Here is a 22,154-nt window from a genome sequence, read left to right as displayed (position 1 = left end):
ATTATACCAAGGATCACTGCAGTGTGCATATGCAGTGCACACTCATGCAAGCGTGCCCACAGTTGTAGTTTTAATCTACAGTTGGTCCTCCATAGTTTGGATTTGATTATTCATGGATTTGATTAATATGATCTCTCTGGGAGTCTCTAGGTCCCTCAGTAAACTTCTGCTATAATTTTTATCTCTCAGGTAAAACCAATATTTTAAAATGATTTCCCCCAATTTTGCAAGGGATCTTATTCCCTAACTCTAGCAAATATGGAGGACTGACTTTAGGGTAACATATTGCTTAAAACCTTTCTCTGCTTCTGCATTGCTTTCTGAAACTAGAAGGCAACTATCCGTTTTTAAAGAAATGTAATAGGGCATATTAATTTCAAAATAGATCTCACTGCATTGGATTATTATAGAACAAAAAAGTTAGAATTAAAATATTTATCCCAAATTCATTCTAAAGGCAAAACAGGGCCAGATGCCAAAAACAAGAAATTTTATTTGATGAGTAAACAGGAAATATATTGCACTATCTGGGCTTTCATTCTCACTTCCTTCTGTCTTATCTGTGGGAAATACTGAACTCCTGTAAAGCACTTAACAAAATAAAGGTACTAATCCATTCAAATGTCAAGTAAACAGTGTGCATGGGGAAAGGTAAGAGGCAGGAGTTCAGTTGCTACTGTCCATAGTTTCAGATAAGATTCAAAGTCCACAGATTTGGCAAATCACTATGGTTTCCCTGATTCTTATCTGATTTACTTTTTTCTTGCTGAACCTAAGAGCTCATTTTACTGTAAGAGTTGCTAGTCAACCTGTACTGCTAGTCAACTTGTACTGCTGGACACACTTTGGACATTGTTTTTTGTGAAGGATGGGATGATGGTGATTGTGGTGTGGAGGAACTTGTCACAGTTCTGTTGTCATGGACCGATCACTACCTGGTCACGTTTAGATTCACTAGGACTTCACCTCTGCAGGGGTGAAGTACTGATTAAAATGGTCTGCCCCAGGAGGCTTATGGATTTGGATAGATTCCCGATGGCTCTTGGGGATTTTCCTGTCGCCTTGGCAGATGATTCTGTCAAAGTTCTGACTGATCTCTGGAATGGGGAAATGGTCAGGGAGGTGGCCACAATCACTCCTGAACATCCCCTCTCACAGAGCAGAGCCAAACCAGCCCCATGGTTTTCCAAGGAGTTGGTGGTGATGAAGCAAGTGAAACGGAGACTAGAGTGACGTTGGTGGAGAACTCAAAGCAAATCAGACCAAACATGGGCTAGAGAGTATTTGAAATACTACTCCGCAGCAATGGAGGTAGCAGAGAAATAGTTTATTCCGCTGCCATTGCATCTGCAAATAACTGCCCAGCTGAGTTGTTTCAAATGGTCAGAGGGCTATTACATACTGGTCCTCCCCACTGTGAAGAATCTGCATTGCACTTTGTAGATAAAGTCATTCAGATCAGTTCCAACTTGGATGCTGTTATAGATACAGTGCCAATTTATATAACAATTTATATAAGAGGGATATAAATGATGATGATGGTGATGATGATGTTTCTTAATAATAATAATAATGATGCATGCTTCTGAAACTGAATTTTGGCTATGTACTCAAAGTCAGCCTTCCACATTTGTGGGTTTAACTGTTGCAGACTGGATTATTCATGGATTTGGTTAAAATGGACTGCAGAAGTTGATTGTAGAGTTGTCCTGAAAGATTTCGAGATTCTTATAGAGGTGTTCTCTCAGGCCCCGTTTATACTGCCACATAATCCAGTTTCTGATCCCAGATTATCTGTTTTGAACTGGATTATATGGCAGTATAGGCTCATATAATCCAGTCCTAAACAGGTGATCTGGGATCAGAAACTGGATTATATGGCAGTGTAGTTTCAGCCCGAGGTGAAAAAAATCATTTTTAAATTCACTGTTTTTTCTACTTTCATGGGGGTATTTCACCCCTAGCTCCAGTGAATGTGGAGAGTTGATTGTATATGCATCCCCATAAACCATGATAGCCCTTCCATTGCCTCCCATTTCTCAGGTCCATCTCATAAATGCTGTGAAAGCTGTTTGTTCCACAACATTTCAAACAGTAAACATCCTTTCAGAGATAGGATTGCAGTATAGAGGAAATTATTTTGAACAAAGAAATGTCAGGCTTGGAACGTCACCCCTTGACCCTGATTGCTTTTCTACGCTGTATTTCCCCTTCGGATGATGGATCATGGGAGTTTTGGTGTGGTTTGAAATACTCTGTCCTTCATTAGAGGAAGGCATGAATTGTTTATGAGCTAATTCACAGCCTTCTCAGGATATACGTTCTTTACAGTGTTTGTGGTAAATGCTGAAGCTGCGCATAGGAAGTGGTTCTTCATTGAGCCTTCTGGTGACATCTCTCAGGTCACCAGATTGACCCCCGAAAGCATGAAATAAAGTTGCTCAATATTGTGGTGATCCCCAAAGTTCACACTGGAGCAATTATGAAACCATTTCCACATTCATCTCAACTAATTCACATAGAATCATAGAATCATAGAATAGTAGAGTTGGAAGAGACCATATGGGCCATCTAGTCCAACCCCCTGCTAAGAAGCAGGAAATCGCATTCAAAGCACCCCCGACAGATGGCCATCCAGCCTCTGCTTAAAAGCCTCCAAGGAAGGAGCCTCCACCACAGCCCCGGGGAGAGAGTTCCACTGTCGAACAGCTCTCACAGTGAGGAAGTTCTTCCTGATGTTCAAGTGGAATCTCCTTTCCTGTAGTTTGAAGCCATTGTTCCGTGTCCTAGTCTGCAGGGCAGCAGAAAACAAGCTTGCTCCCTCCTCCCTATGACTTCCCTTCACGTATTTGTACATGGCTATCATGTCTCCTCTCAGCCTTCTCTTCTGCAGGCTAAACATGCCCAGCTCTTTAAGCCGCTCCTCATAGGGCTTGTTCTCCAGACCCTTAATCATTTTAGTCGCCCTCCTCTGGACGCTTTCCAGCTTGTCAACATCTCCCTTCAACTGTGGTGCCCAAAATTGGACACAGTATTCCAGGTGTGGTCTGACCAAGGCAGAATAGAGGGGGAGCATAACTTCCCTGGATCTAGACGCTATTCCCCTATTGATGCAGGCCAAAATCCCATTGGCTTTTTTAGCTGCCGCATCACATTGTAGGCTCATGTTTAACTTGTTGTCCACGAGGACTCCAAGGTCTTTTTCGCACACACTGCTGTCAAGCCAGGCGTCCCCCATTCTGTATCTTTGATTTCCATTTTTTCTGCCGAAGTGAAGTATCTTGCATTTGTCCCTGTTGAACTTCATTTTGTTAGTTTTGGCCCATCTCTCTAGTCTGTCAAGATCGTTTTGAATTCTGCTCCTGTCTTCTGGAGTGTTAGCTATCCCTCCCAGTTTTGTGTCGTCTGCAAACTTGATGATCGTGCCTTCTAACCCTTCGTCTAAGTCGTTAATAAAGATGTTGAACAGAACCGGGCCCAGGACGGAACCCTGCGGCACTCCACTTGTCACTTCTTTCCATGATGAAGACGACGCATTGGTGAGCACCCTTTGGGTTCGTTCGCTTAGCCAATTACAGATCCACCTAACCGTAGTTTTGTCTAGCCCACATTTTACTAGTTTATTTGCCAGAAGGTCGTGGGGGACTTTGTCGAAGGCCTTACTGAAATCTAGATATGCTACATCCACGGCATTCCCTGTATCGACCCAACTCGTAACTCTATCGAAAAAAGAGATCAGATTAGTCTGGCATGACTTGTTTTTGGTAAATCCGTGTTGACTATTAGCAATGACCGCATTTGTTTCTAAGTGTTCGCAGACCACTTCCTTAATGATCTTTTCCAGAATTTTGCCTGGCATTGATGTGAGGCTGACCGGACGGTAATTGTTTGGGTTGTTCTTTTTCCCTTCTTGAAGATAGGGACCACATTCGCCCTCCTCCAATCTGCTGGGACTTCTCCCGTTCTCCAAGAACTCTCAAAGATAATTGCCAGTGGTTCTGAAATAACTTCCGCTAGTTCCTTCAGTACTCTTGGGTGTAGCTGATCTGGCCCTGGGGACTTGAATTCGTTTAGAGAGCCCAAGTGTTCCTGGACAACTTGTTTCCCTATTTGGGGTTGGATTTCCCCCAATCCTTCGTCCATTCCGTGTTGCTGAGGTTGAAGATGACTTTCTTTTTCTGAGAAGACCGAGGCAAAGAACGCATTAAGTAGTTCTGCCTTTTCCCTGTCCCCTGTCGCCATCACCCCATCTTCTCCTTGCAATGGCCCTATCGCCTCCTTTTTCTTCCTTTTTCTACCAACGTAAGCAAAAAAGCCTTTTTTGTTGTTTTTTATGTCCCTGGCAAGCCTGAGCTCATTTTGCGCTTTAGCCTTGCGAACCTTTTCCCTACAGGTGTTGGCTATACGTTTGAATTCTTCTTTGGTGATTTCTCCCCTTTTCCACTTCTTGTGCATGTCACTTTTGAGCTTTAGCTCAGTTAGAAGTTCTTTGGACATCCATTCTGGCTTCTTTGCACTTGTCTTATTTTTCTTCTTTGTTGGCACTGTTTGCATTTGCGCCTTGAGTATTTCACTTTTGAAAAACTCCCATCCATCCTTAACTCCCTTGTTTTTTAATATCGGCGTCCATGGAATGCCGCTCAGTAATTCCTTCATTTTTTGGAAGTCAGCTCTCTTAAAGTCCAGAATGCGTGTTTGACTTGTCTTAGTTTCAGCATTCCTTTGTATTGCAAACTGCAGGAGCACATGGTCACTTGCCCCTAAGGATCCAACCACTTCAACTGTATTGATCAGGTCTTCCACATTTGTTAAGATTAGATCAAGAGTTGCTGATCCCCTTGTTGCCTCTTCTACCTTCTGGACCATAAAATTATCTGCAAGGCAAGTGAGGAATTTGTTGGACTTTGTACTCTTGGCTGAGTTTGTTTTCCAGCAGATATCGGGATAATTGAAATCGCCCATGACTACTATATCTCTTCTTTGTGCCTGTTTCGTCAGCTGTTGACAGAAGGCTTCATCAAGTCCTTCATCCTGACTCGGAGGTCTGTAGTAGACACCCACGACAAGATCTTTTTGAGTCCCGGTTCCCTTGATTCTTATCCAGATGCTTTCAAGCTGGTTTCCCGGATTACAGTCTTGCATTTCTTCTGCAACGTAACTGTTTTTGACATATAAAGCTACTCCCCCTCCTCTCCCCTTTGTTCTATTTCTGTGAAAGAGGTTATAGCCCTCAATGGTTAAATTCCAGTGATGGGAGTCATCCCACCAGGTTTCAGTGATGCCTATGACATCGTATGTGTGGTGCTGTGCTAGGAGTTGGAGTTCGTCTTGCTTATTTCCCATGCTCTGAGCATTAGTGTAAAGACATGTAAGCCCCTGTGACCTCCCCTCGAACTGTTTATTTGGGATTATTGTGCTCTCTGTACTTGGTCCTTGCTGTGTTTGTGCAGCCCTCCGTTTAGCCTTTCGGTGGTTCCCTGTGGTCGTGGGTAATATAGTGTTCGCCAGGCTGTTGTTCCCCTCCCGCAGTGGATCCAGTTTAAAGTGCGCCTGATGAGGTTTGTGAGTCTGTGTGCAAAAAGATGTTTTCCTACTTGTGTGAGATGCACCCCATCGCTTGCCAGTAGTCCATCCTCTTGGAAGAGTAGACCATGGTCAAGGAAGCCAAAATGCTCCTCTTGACACCATTTTCTGAGCCAGTTATTGACCTGTACTATTTTTCCGGCCCTTGTAGAGCCGTGTCCTACAACAGGGAGGAGGGATGAAAAGATCACATGTACATTATACAGTTTTAGCTTTGTTCCCAGAGCTCGAAAATCATTTGTGATCTTTTGAAAAGTATGCCTAGCGGTGTCATTGGTACCTACATCCTCAAACCAAGAAGATGACATGACTCATTTTTATCTCAAGGCCTGTATTTCAGAGAGAGCAAGACAACCCCATATCCACAGGGGATGATTTTCAAGACCCTGTGTGGATACCTGATACCATGGATAAGAGCAAACCCTATATAAGTACTGTATATTATAAGTATCTCATATAATTGCACTGCAGAACCTAGGGAGGCTCACAAACACTTTCAGGAAAATATTTTTGGGCCAAGTGTAAATGAAACTGTGGCTCTCAAGTCCATAAAATGATTGTATTGATCTTCTTCTTGAAACATGTTATCTAAGGCCCCCAACACTAGTCTACCAAATTCTTTTGAAAATCTATTAGGGAGCAAGTCCATATGACAAACACTGCTGCAAAATTAGTAGAGTTTTGGTAGAATACGAGATGATATTTTGAGTCAGCCTTCAAAACAATGGAAAAAGATTAAAGGGCTTAATGAAAGTCACAAGGCAAACTGTATGGCTAAAAACTGTATGGCTAAAGAACTCTGATTCCCATTTGTTTTAGCATTTCATGCTGATTAACTGCCTGCCTTTGAACGTATTTCCCGTATTTCCCGCAGCAGGGACTACAGCAGAGGGAAATCACACCATGATACCTTTAATGCTAGGCTTTCCTAAAAAAATATACAAAGAGGGCTGTGTCCCTTCAGGGGTTATGTTTGTTTCCAATGCAGGGGGGTTTCATGGAAAGATTTATTTTGTTTTCAGTTGGGAATCACAATGGCACTGCTGGACTCAGACATTATATTGGTTTTGTTTATTTATTTTGGAGAAAAGGAAGTTTGTCACTTCAGAACAAATGTTCTGCCGCAGATAAACATGTTTTCTGGCTCTGGGTGTTTGAGTATTATGGAATACCTTTCATTCTACACCCACACTCCTGTGGATATAAGGTACTGTTTTATCCCCTCAAATACATTTCAGTTCCAAAGGGTGTCATTTAATATATCAGAATTCACGCAAAGAAATATGGTTTTTTGATCTATATAGTAGATGAAGGTTAAGTATTACATGTAGTTTAGCCCACTTGTGCTAAACCCAGAACTTGCAGCTATGGCCCCATCTAAACTGTCATATAATTCAGTTTCTGAATCTAGATTATCTGCTTTGAACTGGATTATAGGGCAGCATAGACTCAAATAATCCAGTTCAAAGCAGATAATTTGGATTCAGAAACTGGATTACATGGCAGTGTAGATCTATTCTATAACTCTCTCTTTCCCCTGGTTTATTTTAAGGTAAACTTGAATATCATCAAGAAGCAACATTTTCCATTTTTTCACATGTATTATACTTAATTCCCTCTGATAACACTCTACTGCTTTAAGATATTTTCTGTCTAAACACAAACCTGTCTTAAAAGCTAAGTTTAGTCTCATGTATGAAATTGTATCTAGATTAACCGAGAGGCAGAAAGTGACCGAATTATCTATCAATGTGGTTGTAGCACTTACCCTCCGAGTGTTTGTGGTATGCTGTGCTTTGTGGATGGATGCTCAGTGGTTTCTCAGCAAGGTTCTTAAAATGGATGATGAGGGTGTCTCCCACTTCAGCTCGTAGTGTTGGCCCCATAAGTCCTAGCCCCACAAATAAAAGCTTTTTAAAAAAAACCTCTTTATATAAAAGTCAAAAAATGTGTGTGTGTGTGTACACACACATATATACACTATAACCACAAAGGCTCCTACATGGCTTGATGAAGCTGGATCAGATTTGACACAAATACAAATCACAATTAACTTAAAATACTGATGAGGGTTTTTTTAGCGGGGGGGGGGGGGGGGAGATATTGACAGTGGATGTAGTCCATGCACATCTGAACAGCTGTGTGAATCCCACCTGTGACTGAGGGCATGGCTCTGCACCAAACTTAATGTACATGCCCTTCATGACCCAACTTTAGATACTAGTGGACTTCAGACCATGGTAGAGGATAGTGGGAGTTGTAGTTCACCCGCATCCAGAGAGCCACATTATTCCCACCCACGACTGAAGGTGCAGCCAACCTCCAGACCAGTCAGACAGCTCAGCCTACATGCCAGAATGCCCTCAACATCCTTGTTACCCTGTGAGGTAGGATGGGAATTATGGTAGTTGTAGCCAAGAAGAAAGCTAGAACTTCCAACAAGTCCACATCTGGCCGGCTGAAACTTCAGTCAGCCCCAGATCTGGATGGGCTACAACTTTATTTATATACCGCCCTATCTCCCCAAGAAGACTCAGGGCGGTTTCCAACATAAGGCAAAACATTCAATTGCCAAAAAGGAGATCATACAACAAAATTAAACATCATAAAACAAAACCTTCAATACTGCTAAAGCAACCACAAAAATTTGAAATCCAGCTTCAAATTACTCCAGGAGATGGGCTCAAAATACCAATGGCCAGAATTTCAAAATGGATATGGTCAACTTTGAAGGGCTAGGCAAAGACTAGTGCAACAGAGTATCATAGGGCCAGGGAAGTGGATAAAGTGCAGTGCTGGGCCCTAGTTGGCAACCAAGGGAGGGGCCTAGGGAGTAATCATGCTCAAAAACCTGCTGGAACTACAGTAGAGTCTCACTTATCCAACATAAACGGGCCGGCAGAACAATGGATAAGCGAATATATTGGATAATAAGGAGGGATTAAGGAAAAGACTTAAACATCAAATTAGGTTATGCTTTTACAAATTAAGCACCAAAACATAGTGTTTAGCAACAAATGTGACAGAAAAAGCAGTTCAATACACAGTAATGCTACATTGTAATTACTGTATTTACAAATTTAGCACCAAAATATCACGATGTATTGAAAACATTGACTACAAAAATGTGTTGGATAATCCAGGACGTTGGATAAGCGAGTGTTGGACTCTACTGTACCAGGTTTTCAGGTCCCTACGGAAGGAGGACAGTGTAGGAACTTGCCTGATCTCTCTGGGGAGGGTGTTCCAAAGTCAGGGGGCCACCACCAAGAAGGATCTCTCCCTCATCCCCACCAACCACGCTTGTGATGGTGGTGGGAGTGAGAGGAGGGCTTCCCTGGCAGATCTTAGAGCCCACGCTGGTTCATATGGGGAGATGTGATCGCAAAGATAGGCAGGGCCTATCTTGTAGCCACCTCACAGGTCCTAACTGAAACTGCATCATATAATATGTTAAATTGTATGGACGTTAATTAGTATTTTATTCATTTATTTAGTTAGTAATTGTACCCTACTATTCAAACATACACTTCTGAACTCTGGAGAACAGTGTAATGTGTTAGTCATTGCAAAGCACACTCACTCTGTCTTTCTACAAACACAGGACATTCTAGAACAATGTAGAAGTGAAAAGAGGAAACCACAACCCAATTTCTTTGGTAATATACAAAAGAACCTTTAAGAAAGGCACACATAGAGCAACAGCAAGACATGAATAGTGAAGATTTTGGCTAGTTATGTTTTCATGTATACAATATTATGACAAGACAATTTGTCTGAATTTATGAATCACATTCAAACAAAGTATTTTGCTAGAGTACATAAATTTGGTTATCTGTGACATTGATAATTTTAAAAGTCTCTATAGATTTGGAACATTTGTTGTGAGAGGTTTTAAAGATGTTCAATTCCCACCTGGGTTTCATCACAGGTCAGTGTTATCATTCATGTTATATATTATATATTATAATAATGCCAATACTAAGGGGTGCTTTCTTCTGAACTGGATTATTGTAGAGATGTATGGTTGGAAAAAGCACTGGAAATATCTTTTTCCAGGGATCTGTACAGTGATCACAAGACCTTTGAAATGAACTGCTAATGCTGAAGATTTGGGACACTATTGTCCAAGAAAATAATACTGTCCTCTTGGTTGTTATAGCTTGAATCAATTTATAAAGAATCACCACTTTCATTGTCAATCCATCAACCTGAAAAAAGTAGTGCAGGCTATCTACATAGTGTTCAACATTACCCAAATGAAAATTAGGACACAGATATCCAAACACCATCAGACTGTAGTTAAAATATCAAGTATTGTTAATGAGGAAGAACACACAAGTTTGGAGAGGCCACAGCTGTTTGTTTTTGCCGGAGCCTACTAGGAAAGGCTAAATTAACTCATCTGCGAGTTAATTGGGTGCAAAGTATTTTTGCATTTTGAATTTAGTTTGCAACAACTACAGTAAACAAAGGAGAAAGGGGGAAAGTGGTGAAAGAAAAATTTATATTTTAAAAGTATTTGGAAAAGTAGGGAGACAGTGGATTAATCAGAATGTATTAAAAACAGAGAGATTACGCTATGACAACGATGGCATTGAAGTCCGAAAATATTGTTGTGCTTACCTGACAGAGCACTTCTTGGCTTTTCTTTTTTGAAATCTGTTTCATATTCTGTGTAAATAATTTTCTTAAACAGGGAATCTGAATCTGACGCTCTAAAATGAAAAGGGTAGTTTAAACTTTATATAAAAAACCCATACAGGGAAGAAACAGATTTAAGATGGATTAGGGGGGAAACAGGGGAAAATGGAGGGAACCATCTTACCCCATTCCCTCCCATCTTTCTCCATTTTTTGAGATAGCCAGCCACCCTGAGTCCTTTCTGTGTTTTGCCAGTCTTTCTTCTGCTTTTTCCCATCTTAGAGTTGTTTGGAGTTGGGTAAAAATAACTCCTGAAGACGGATATAGAGCTCTGTTTCATTGCACTGTAGAAAGTGAACCCCATGGAGTCCTACTGAAAGTGCCCTGATATAAGGTGACGGCCTCCATGGGATTCCCATGGGCCTCTGTTTCCGCAATGCATGGAAACAGACTCCTACACTGATCTGATGAGTCCTTAGAAATGACTTTTGAAGGGAGTCAGAAACTTGTTTCCATCAACCACTTCTAGGAGGCTATTTCACAGTTTCTGTAATCATTTCCCCTTGCCTCAAATCCTTTCTCTTTGCTAAGGTTGAATTCATGTGGTGAAGGGACAAAGCAATAGACATCTAATGAACCTCGAAATAGACAAGAGTCACGTGCAGAAGGAGGCAAATATTATTTCCTGAGGGAATCATTTATGAAAATACAGAAAGACCTTGATCAGTACACAGAAACTGACTGGTTGCTACTACAAATGATGCAGAGTTGGTTGTTTTAAAACTCTGCATCTTATGATTGCTTGCTTTCCTTCTGTCTGTCCTCCTTCCTTCTTGATCCCTAACTCTGGGAGAAAGGTGGGAATAATAATAATATAGATAAGGAGTAGAATAATTGAATTAAATGTTCCAGTAGTGCAACCAGCAGGATACAAGGCAAGAAAGAAGGAGAAATTAAGTTATTGGACGAGGGTTCTGTAAACAGTGGAGAGATTAAAGGGCAAAAGCTGGAGAGGCATTGGCAAACAAAAAAAATTGAAAGAATTTTGGTAGCTTGGTTAAGGGAATACAATGCCACTCTTCAATTAAAAAATGATCCCAAAGATGAGACTGTTGGTCAGTTTTTACAACTTTTTTTTCCTGGATTGTACTTTATTGTTTATTAATTTTGAATGTGCTTCCCATCCATATCCAATCTATACACCAAAAGTGGTGTGCAATTTTTTTAAAAAACCCACACAAATTAAAAACACAATAGAAAGTAAATTAAATGATATAAATCAAAACTGGGTTACAAAACAAAGGAACAGGAGAGTATAACACTGTAATAGCTCAAGCTATTATATAAATATATGAGCATGTAACATCAGCTTTCTTTTTGAGTCTCCTTTGATTTTTGTTCCTCACAATAAGGCTTTAGTGAAATCATTTTTTTCCCTTTATAACAATGCATTTTTTTCCATTCTGCTTCCTTTGCTAAACCTTAGTTCATGCCTTGGTCATTCCCTGTCTTATTATAATTGTCTTTTAACTGGTCTTCCATTCTCTCCTGTGGCTTCCATTCAACATTCCCTCCCGCTACTAAGATTACCTATTTGGCCTCTCATTTCAATAGTGTTACCCCACTTTTGATATCTCTTCATTGACTGCTCATTGCTTTTACAATTTACAAGCTTGTTTCAATTTTCAAAGCCCTACATAACCTAGCTTTCCCCTTTCAGCCCTTATTTCTTTTTACCAGCTGCTTGAGACTGCATTCTAGGAAGCTTAGGCTTCTCATCCAGTTAAGGGTTTCCTCTTCTTTGGCTGGGCATCATCCTCAATCTTGCATTTTTTCCAGTTTGCTTTATATTATATTGCATTTTTATATTTTATATGGATAGTTTGTTTTACAATGGATTGTATAGTTTAATATTTTTATTATTCATTTTCTGTGAATAAAATATGTATGTGTGGATACACACATATTTTTTAGACTGTACAACTTTTGACAGGACCAACTTTTTTTGCTGGTTTACTTGTAAAGCGCCATGTACATTGGTGGTGCTATATAAACAATCATCACAAACACAAGAACACACCATCAAACATATAAAACTACCTGTGCCGAGTAATTTTAATGATGCCAAGCAAGGGGAATGCACATAGGAAATTGTAAATGTAACACATACATATTGTTTTTCTACCTGAACTAAGAAAATACAATTAAAATAAAACAATTAAAACTGCTCCAATCTAAAAGCCAGAATCATAGATCATGCACAGCATGCCTTCTCCTTTATATAGCTAGCTTCATCAGCCCTCCTTGATCCCACCCCACCACGCATTTTATTACCTGGATGGCTCCTCTAGCAGCGAACTGTAGTTCCAGCTGGCAACCTGAGCTGCTATGTAGTGCTCTCTGATCCGGGCTGCTAATACACTGGAATTCTTCAGACCTGGCCAACTAAAGCCCAGGAACATCAAGAGGAGATACTTAGGAAGAAATGCCATGGTACAAGTTCCCAATGATGCTGATGTGCTGGGAGACACATGAGGCTTGGGCAACTCTTACTGCTGCGGCTTGCAAGTTCCTCAGAGACTCTTCTGTTGCTGGTGTTGCAAGGGACAGTGGCTTTAGTAATGCCTGGGTCATTGCTCTCCTCCTCCCAGTGCTGACAGGTTCCCAGAAGAGATAAGCAGCAGCTGAATTGGATTTGTTCTCCTCCCTCCTGCAGGGCTTTGCTTCTTCAGATGGCCAATGAATGGGAAGGAGCTCCTCCCAGCCTACAAGGCAGGGCAGGTGGCTTAGTCCTACCACTGACCACATGAGCTGGAAGGGATGCAAGGCAATGGCAAGCTTTTCTATGGTCAGCAGGCACAACAGCCTTCTTTAGAAAAGATGTGGGACACAATACTGAAGGAAAGGGCTGACTTGAGGGACTATTTTATTTTCTAAACCAAGAATGGGCAAATATAGCTGGTCTGGTGCCACTTTATACCCAAGAACCCTTGCAATATTGAATGATAAAACAAAGAAATCCCAAAGCTGCTGAAATCCCGCTTTTGTATTATTTCTTGTTAAAAAGTCTGCAGGGGTCTTGTATCTTATTTAGAAGGTACCTGGAGACCTCAGGGATAGCAATTTATCCTTTTGCTAGTAAAAAGGTCAGTTTGGGATTATGGAAGTGGGAGCCCCGGTGGCGAAGTGCGTTAAAGCGCTGAGCTGCTGAACTTGCAGACCGAAAGGTCACAGGTTCAAATCCCGGGAGCAGCTTGAGGTGCCCGCTGTTAGCTCCAGCTCCTGCCAACCTAGCAGTTCGAAAACATGCAAATGTGAGTAGATTAATAGGTACCGCTCTGGCGGGAAGGTAATGGAGCTCCATGCAGTCATGCTGGCCACATGACCTTGGAGGTGTCTACAGACAACGCTGGCTCTTTGGCTTAGAAATGGAGATGAGCACCAACCCCCAGAGTCAGACATGACTGGACTTAACGTCAGGGGAAACCTTTACCTTTACCTAACAGTCACAAGAACATCATTGGGGAATATGCCTTATTCATATTTGCTTTAAACCAGCCATGGGCAAACTTTTTGGCTATTGGCTTTTTGGCTATGGGCCCGGCGGAAGAGGGAGGGCCCGGGGGGGGGGCAGGGGAGGGCAGAGCAGGGCCTCGGTCATCCTCAAGTTGTCCCCCTGCCATAAGGACGGGGCTGCTCACTACATCCTTATGCCAGAAGGAAGGCAGGACTTGCGGTGACTGCCCCAATCCCCCCATCCCCTTCCCCCAGTCCCCAGTCCTCGGGCTATCCTCTTGCCATTATTCCCGGAGAGAGGAGGGTGAAACAGGTGGTGGCTGAAAGTGTTTTGGAGGGCTCTCAGTCACCGCATGCCTTCATCGAACCGTCCTCCTGGACAGTCCAACCATTCTTATGCTTGGAGGGCGAGACATGCAGTGGCTGAGCATGCTCCAGAGGGCTCACCGTTGCTGCATGTCTTCCTCCCCAGTCTTTCTGACATGAGGATACAGCTGGCCACCATGTCCTTATGCCGAGAGAATAGGGAAAATGAGGAGGGCCTGAGGGAAGCACCCAGGGGGCGCATTGGGTTTTAGTTTGTCCATGCCTGCTTTAAACAGTAGCCTGAAGGCAAGATGAGCTTTTTGGCTGCACAATTGTGAATGCAAATAATTCCTGATAAACTTCAGAATTAAATTTAAAAGGCCATGATTATTTTTTTTCTCAGAGGAGTCTGAATATTTACACAGAAATAAAAATTGTGAAGTACTGCTCAAGTTGCCAAAACACACACTTGTGAGAAAACAAGACAATTTCCAGAGAAATGATTGCTAGTAGCCATGGTAAACATGATCAGATATGTGTCTCATCCCCAGCTTTTTTTTTTTACTATAACTCTCGGTACCACCATCCAGCATAGCCAACTTTAACCATGCCATTTGATTAATTGTGGGAATTGCTGTAGCTTTTACAAGTCCTGCATCAGCATGACAGTACTTTATAATTGTATAAAACTTTGAAAAAGGATTAAATGACAGTGAGAAGCCTTTTCATTATCTGTAAGTTACAAAGGCTTGGAATAAGAAAGGAGTATTCCTAATCCTGGTGGTGCAGCGAGTTAAACTGCTGAGCTGCTGAACTGGCTAACTGAAAGATTGGCAGTTCAAACCTAGGGCGCAGAGTGAGCTCCCGCTGTTAGCCCCAACTTCTGCCAACCTAGCAGTTCAAAAACATGCACATGTGAGTGGAAAAAGAGGTACCACTCTGGTGGGAAGGTAACGGGTTCCAAGCAGTCATGCTGGCCACATGACTATGGAGGTGCCTACGGACAATGCTGGTTCTTCTGCTTAGAAATGGAGACGAGCACCAACCCCCAGAGTTGATCACAACTTATTGTCAGGGGGAAACCTTTACCTATTCCTAATCCTGGCTCTTTTCAATATATATGGTAGATAGATGGATGCATAAGTAAAAAGGGAAATCATCAAAAATTTCATAGAATAAAGTAATAGTTTAGTAAAAACGACAACTGTGCAATGTTTTCTGTTAGTGCTCAGAAAATCAATTGGGACTGCAGTGTGCCCACTGAGCACATTCTGTTCTGGCCAAAGGCGGAAAAGATAGTTTTATTTCCTCCCTATCATTTTGGCAAACATAAAGAAGTTAATATTTATCAAGCACTGTCAGTCTAGGTAGGACTTTTGAAGGAACATAACATATGTGGGTTGGTCTAATTTAAAAAATCAGTAGTCCTTCCAGTCTACAGACTTCATGCTTCCAAAAGTATTTTAAGAGCCAAGAAAATTACCAAAAGCACTGCTTGAGCAGGTATAGATCCTCTCCGTTGCTGTTCTTTGAGACTTTCACATAGCAGTACATGTTGAACTAAATACATAAATCAGTCCATATACTGAGGTTCTTAATTTTTGCTGCTAGTAGTCTTCAAATATATGTACTGTATGTCACCCAGTTGTTGGACTACACCTGCCACCATTCTTCGCCACTGGCTGTGTTGTCTAGGGCTGATAGGAGTTGTAATCCAACAAGGTCTGGATGGGTATAGTTCTCTGTCCCTGGTTTATGTCAAATTTTGGCAGTCATGGGGATATAAATCTGTTGACCTCCATGGAAAAGTTCTACTGACCCAGAGCATTAATCTGCCTTTGCATTTGCTCCACTTATTTCACTGATCATGAAATGATTACTTCCTTGCCATGGCAGAAGCAGTGCCAATAAGATTTTTCTCATCATTCCGTTAGAAGACATCCAAAATGACCATTATTTTCACGTATTGCAATGTATTTTCTATTGACGTTAGTTGCCAAGTTGGTGGAAGACAGCTGTTTCCTCTTTTTTCAAGGTGCAAGAAGAGGGAGAAGGGGCCAATTTCCTGGAAACCTTCTCAACAGTCAGCATTCCTTTGAGTAACCTCATTTCCTAATTCAAAGAAGCTGGCCTGGCTTGAATTGGAAAGAAAGGGGGCTCTTAATTACAAATCCCCAAAGCTTGTAATCTTGAAATGTGGTTCATAGTGAACATAGTACTGTAATAATATTTCTTTCTTGTTGCTATATAACAGGGCATATAAGAAAGGTGATATCTATCTATTCCTTTTAAGTAATCCAGTATGTTTTAATTCCAGAATTTTCTTGTTACTGTTATGATGCATCTCTCACAGGTTCAAGCAATGAATGTTTTGTGAAACATTAACAGAGCAAGGAAAGAATTGCTCATTTTCTCCAAGGCCTTCTTGCCAACATGCATTTATTACGATTTATTATTTTTTTCTCTATCGTGTGAAAAAAATGCATGGCATTCAGTTGTTTTTTCAATACTTTTTTGTACTTCATTCCTCACAGATGTTTGCCCATACCTGCACTACACCATGCTGTCAGCTCACCACAGCCGCTCCTGAATGAACACACAAGACTCTCTGTGATATCACCAGAAACTTTTACTGTAGGAAACATGAACATCAGAAAAGCCAAGAATGGGATACTACGGCCAACCCTCCTTTATATACCCTCCCCCTCATTTGAACAGTCTCTTCCCGCTCAGTAAAACCCCGCGCAAATTCCCCGCCAAGTCCAGCAGCCGTTTCTTCTCCAAGTCCTGAGCCGCAGGTGTCTTATCAATGTCAGTGACCCTGAAACTCAGAGCCACATCCAGGCTCTAGTAGCAGGGTTCTGACATGGCGTCCTCCTCCCCTTCATCCTGGAAGGAAAAGATTAAACACAACTATTGTTCTCCGCCGTCCAGAGTTCCTTTATACTTTTTTAACAGGCTGCAATGGAATACCGGGTGTATCTTTCCTAGGTCCTTGGGTAGCCTCAGCTCATAGGTCACTTCGTTTATTCTTTTTGCTACCCTGAATGGTCCTATATAGCGTGGAGCCAATTTCTTGGATGGGAATCCCAATTTTAGGTTTTTTGTGCTCAGCCAAACCAGATCTCCTTCGCCCAATTTGTCCCCCTCTCGGCGCCTACGATCCGCAAAGAGCTTGTACTTCTTTTGTGTTTCCCGCAATGCCTCTACCACGGTTTGCCACCCTTGCTTGATTTTGGCCGGCCATTCCTCGTCGGTCTGGCCCTCCCCTTCCTTCCACTCGGGTAGCCTGGGGAAAGGTGCCACCTCCTGTCCGTATACTATTTCGAATGGGGCACGACCTGTGGCCGAATGTACGGCCCCGTTAAAAGCCATCTCAGCAAACGGTAGAAGGTCCGCCCAATCATCCTGTCTATAATTGGTGTACATCCTTAAAAATTGGCACAGTGTCTGTTGGGTACGTTCGACCCCCCCGTTGGTCGCGGGATGAAAGGCCGAGCTCAGGTTCCTTTCTGCTCCTAACAGCTGTAAGAATTTTCCCCAAAATTTTGCAGTAAATTGGACTCCCCGGTCGCTAATTATTTTGTCGGGACACCCATGTAGGCGATATACATGCTTCACATACAAATCAGCAAGTTTTTCAGCTGAAGGGAGTTTTGGCAGGGCCACAAAGTGTGCCTGTTTTGAGAATAGGTCCAATATTGTCCAAATGTATCTGTGGCCTCTGCTGGGGGGTAGTTCGCCTACAAAATCCATGGCTACGCATTCCCATGGCCTCATGGGCTCCACCACCTTCTGCAATAGCCCCTGGGGCTTCCCCGGTGGTGTTTTTCCCTCTGCACATAATTCACACTGCGTGACGTACCCCCTGGCGTCTTTCCTCATTCCGGGCCACCAGCATTGTCTGGCCAACAGTTTAATAGTCCTGGTGGGGCCTAGATGACCCGCACCTTTGTTATCATGGTACTTCCTTAACATTTCTCGTCTTAAACATTCAGGGATATACAATTTCTTATTTACAAACACCAAATCCCCACACAATTCTCCCTTTTCTTTGTTAGTTTGTAACCATTTGTCCATTCCATACGCTCGCTTCAACTCTTCCTCCCATATTTCTCCTCCCCCCGTGGAAATGGCAGTACGTTTGTTTTCTTTGGCCGCTTGTGCTCGAGTTAGTACTGCCAGGCCCCATTGCTTATCTAGGAATAGGCTCCCTTCAGATTCCTGAATTCCTCCCCCGTGCTGAGGCATCCGAGAGAGAGCGTCAGCGAGTATGTTATGTTTCCCCTGGAAGAATCTGAGTCTGAAATCAAAACGGCTGAAATATTGGGCCCATCTAATTTGCTTCGCTGATAGTTTACGAGGGGATCTTAGATACTGTAAATTTCTATGATCAGTCCACACCTCAAACGGTGTTCCACTTCCTTCCAGAAAGTGTCTCCAGCACTCTAGTGCTTTTAGAATAGCTAAGGCTTCTCTCTCCCAAATTGGCCAGTTTTTTTCTGTATCGCTAAACTTTTTTGACAGATAGCCACATGGCTTCAGGTTCCCCCCCTCGTCTTTCTGTAGCAGAACTGCCCCATATGCCCGGTCTGATGCATCGCAATGTAATACAAAGGCTTTAGACATATCAGGGTGCTGTAGGACAGGCTCCTCAGTAAAACGCTTTTTAAGGGCTTCGAAAGCTTCCTGGCATTCTATTGTCCATGTCAGTTTGGCCCCTGGGGCCTTCACTTTGGCTGTTTCTCCCCTGCCTTTAGTCTTTAACAAATCCGTTAATGGCAAAGTGAGGCGCGCAAAGTCCTTGATAAATGTTCTATAGAAGTTTGCGAACCCTAGGAAGGATTGCAGCTGCTTCCGTGTTTTGGGGGCTTCCCACCCCCTCACGTCTTCTACCTTCGCAGGGTCCATCGCCACTCCCTGGGAGGAAATCCTATACCCCAGAAAGTCTATCTGGTCTTTATTGAACTCGCACTTGGCAAGCTTCGCATACAGTTTTGCTTCTCTCAACTTTTGCAGGACTTCCCTGACTAGTTCTATGTGTTGCTCCTTAGTCCGAGATATTATCAATATGTCATCTAAAAAAACAAAGACCCCCTTGTACAACAATGGATGCAACACTTCGTTGATTAATTGCATGAACGCGGCACCTCCGCCGCACAAACCGAAGGGGAGCACACGATAATTGAATAATCCGAATGCACAGGAGAAGGCCGTCTTCCACCTGTCCTCTGGTTTGATCTGCAATTTATGGTACGCTTCAATTAAGTCCAATTTAGTGAATATCTGTCCCTCCGATAACTGGGCGATCAAGTCCTTCACTAAGGGTAGGGGGTATTTATTTACAGAACTGATTGCATTCAGGCCCCTGTAGTCAATGCAGAGCCTCAGCGTTTGGTCCTTTTTCCGCCTGAACAACACAGGCGCCCCTAGAGGGGAATTTGAAGGCTCTATGAAACCCCTCGCTAGGTTTTTATCAATGTATTTTCTCAGTTCCTCCTTTTCCCTAGCCGACATTGGGTATATTTTTGCCTTGGGAAGCTCTGCTCCTGGGACTAGCTCTATCTTCACTTCAACTCTCCGCTTCGGTGGGAAACTGTCTGCTTCCTTCTCATCAAATACGTCCACAAAATCCCGATACTCTGGGGGTAATTTATCTGCCAGTTCTGCTATCCTGATAGAGTCTTCCTCCCCCCTTTTCCCCGGCTCTCTCTCCACTTCCTGGCTCCCTTCTTCCAACTTCATCCTGAAGATCATGCTCTTATCCTCCCAGTTGATTTGCGGGTTGGCCTGCCCCAGCCATGGCATGCCTAGTATAACATTATAGCTGGCTATTTGTGATATCACAAATGACACCTTTCCTTCCCAACTCCCTATCTTACACTTTACATCTTCGGCACTGTACTTAGCTAATGATCCCGATGCTGTGGATCCGTCCAACTGCGAGAAAGCTATTGGGGATTCTAGGTTCGTTCTTTCGCATCCCAATCCCTCGGCTAATTCAGGGGAGATGATGTTCCTGGAACATCCACAATCCACAAATGCTTTGCAGGTTGCTTGTTTGCTGCCACTTTCAAGCTGAATGGGGACCACTATCATAGCTTTGTCCTGACTTACCAACCCCCCCGAGTGGTGCCTCATCGGTGGTTCTTCCTCGGCGCGTTTCCCTGCCACGGCTCTTGGTTTGGGCGGGCCTCCGCCTTCCCCTTTTCTCTGCCAGCACTCGGCAGCCCTGTGGCCCAAACGGCCGCACACGAAGCAGCCCCTCCTGCTGGTGCTCACGTTCCCTGTCGGCTCCGTTCTCCTCCCGGCTGGGGTTGATCCCTCCTTCCGGCTCCCCTCTTTCATCTGCGGCCGCTGCTGTAGCCCTCCTCGGTGCCTCCTCGCCTGGGCCAGCGATGTCTCGATGCGCCCCGCCAGCTGAATCCATCCGCGCAGTGTGTCAGGCTCATCACGATGCACCGCCCAGGAGAGGATCTCCCGCCTGAGACCCTCTTTGAAGAGTTCTATCTTTGTTACTGCAGACCATTCCGGCACCTTTTCAGCGAGGCATTGGAACTCCTCCGCATACTCAGATACTGACCTCTGCCCCTGGGAGACGGTCTTCAACTTCTCCCTCGCCCGGATCTGCTCCAGTGGATCTCGGAAACGGGTCTCCAGGGCCCCCATAAAGCGTCGGAGTGACCCCAGACATGGGTCGCGCCGCGCGTGCAGTTGAACGTACCAGCTGGCCGCTCCCCTCTTCAACACTGCACCAATGGCCCGTACCCGGCTGGATTCCGTTCTAAAAGTGTGAGCATTGTCCTCCATATAGCCCCTCACCGTGGTCAGGAAAAAATCCAGTTCAGAGGACTCTCCCCCAAACTCGATCCTTAGTTCCTCTCGTCTCGGTAGGGGTCCCTGTGGTGGCAATCCCCAATTCTCCGCCCGTCGCAAGCCCCCTTGCGGACCAGTGGGCCCCGCTGCTGCTTCTCTTGGCCCTGTGCCACGCCCGGCATTCGCCAGGGGCACCAGGGTCTCAGTTGGGAGCGTAGCCGGGATTCTCGGAGGCTTTTCCCCTTCGTCGTCACTCTCCTCCACCCGCGTCAGGCTTGTTTGGATCTTGGGCCGGGCACCGGGCTCCTTTCGCATTTCCCTTCCCTTCGGTGCTGGGAGGTCTGCAAAGCCCTGGCTGCTTCCCACGCTCACGTCCCACATTGAGCCAGCCCGAAGTTCCCTTCCTCTCTCCGGCTCCGCCAAAACCGCCAGGCGCTCCATCGCCCTCGACATCACTGCCAGGGTGGTCTCCATCGCCGACATCCTCTCCTCCAGAAACACCATCCTTTGTGGGCCTGGGGAAGGTGAACCTTCCTCTCCTCCGGTGCTGTCTCCCCGCACCACTCCACGCCTCTGGGTTACCCCATTTGGCTGGGCATAAGCGGTGGATGACGCCAGGGCCGCCAGCTGGTGGAACTCAGCGTCCGGCTCGGGAGTGGCCCTTTCCGACCTTCCTCCTCCTGCGCCCAAGAGCTCTTCATCCTCCACTTGCATGTTACACCTCACCGCTACAGCGGGATGGTGTCCGTATTCTTGGCTTAGTGTCAGCTCACCACAGCCGCTCCTGAATGAACACACAAGACTCTCTGTGATATCACCAGAAACTTTTACTGTAGGAAACATGAACATCAGAAAAGCCAAGAATGGGATACTACGGCCAACCCTCCTTTATATACCCTCCCCCTCATTTGAACAGTCTCTTCCCGCTCAGTAAAACCCCGCGCAAATTCCCCGCCAAGTCCAGCAGCCGTTTCTTCTCCAAGTCCTGAGCCGCAGGTGTCTTATCAATGTCAGTGACCCTGAAACTCAGAGCCACATCCAGGCTCTAGTAGCAGGGTTCTGACACCATGCTGCCTCTCTTAGTTGCCTGCCATTTTTTAAGTCACTTCATATTCTTGGAACAATAGTCCCAAATATTTGTGAATGGTTCCTTCAATTATTTTAATTTTGTTAAGAACTTAAGTTGTTTTCAAAAGGTTTTGGAATTCCGGTTTCATTTTATCCTTATAAATTTTTATACATTCAGCCCATGTATATCTGAACTTTTTGTATTTCTTCCTGCTTCCATA

The 22,154-nt window shown here is 43.9% G+C and overlaps 1 protein-coding gene across 1 annotated transcript in view; it reads right to left on the bottom strand.

The window, feature by feature from the left end:
- The window catches only part of f5 (coagulation factor V), a 53,508-nt gene extending 40,647 nt beyond the window's left edge, over positions 1 to 12,861 (bottom strand). Inside the window, exons 1-3 of the mRNA XM_016992591.2 lie at positions 12,562 to 12,861; positions 10,210 to 10,301; positions 7,352 to 7,474 (exon numbers count right to left, since the gene is read on the bottom strand). Coding sequence (XP_016848080.2) covers positions 7,352 to 7,474; positions 10,210 to 10,301; positions 12,562 to 12,719 — 373 coding nt within the window. The 5' untranslated portion in view covers positions 12,720 to 12,861. The remainder of the gene's footprint in view (positions 1 to 7,351; positions 7,475 to 10,209; positions 10,302 to 12,561) is intronic.
- Between the last annotated feature and the right edge of the window lie 9,293 nt (positions 12,862 to 22,154).

Source organism: Anolis carolinensis, chromosome 3, assembly GCF_035594765.1.
Source record: "Anolis carolinensis isolate JA03-04 chromosome 3, rAnoCar3.1.pri, whole genome shotgun sequence".
NCBI classification, from domain to species: domain Eukaryota; kingdom Metazoa; phylum Chordata; class Lepidosauria; order Squamata; family Dactyloidae; genus Anolis; species Anolis carolinensis.
Note: the sequence above shows the minus strand (reverse complement) of the source record. Positions and strands in the feature narration are given on the sequence as shown.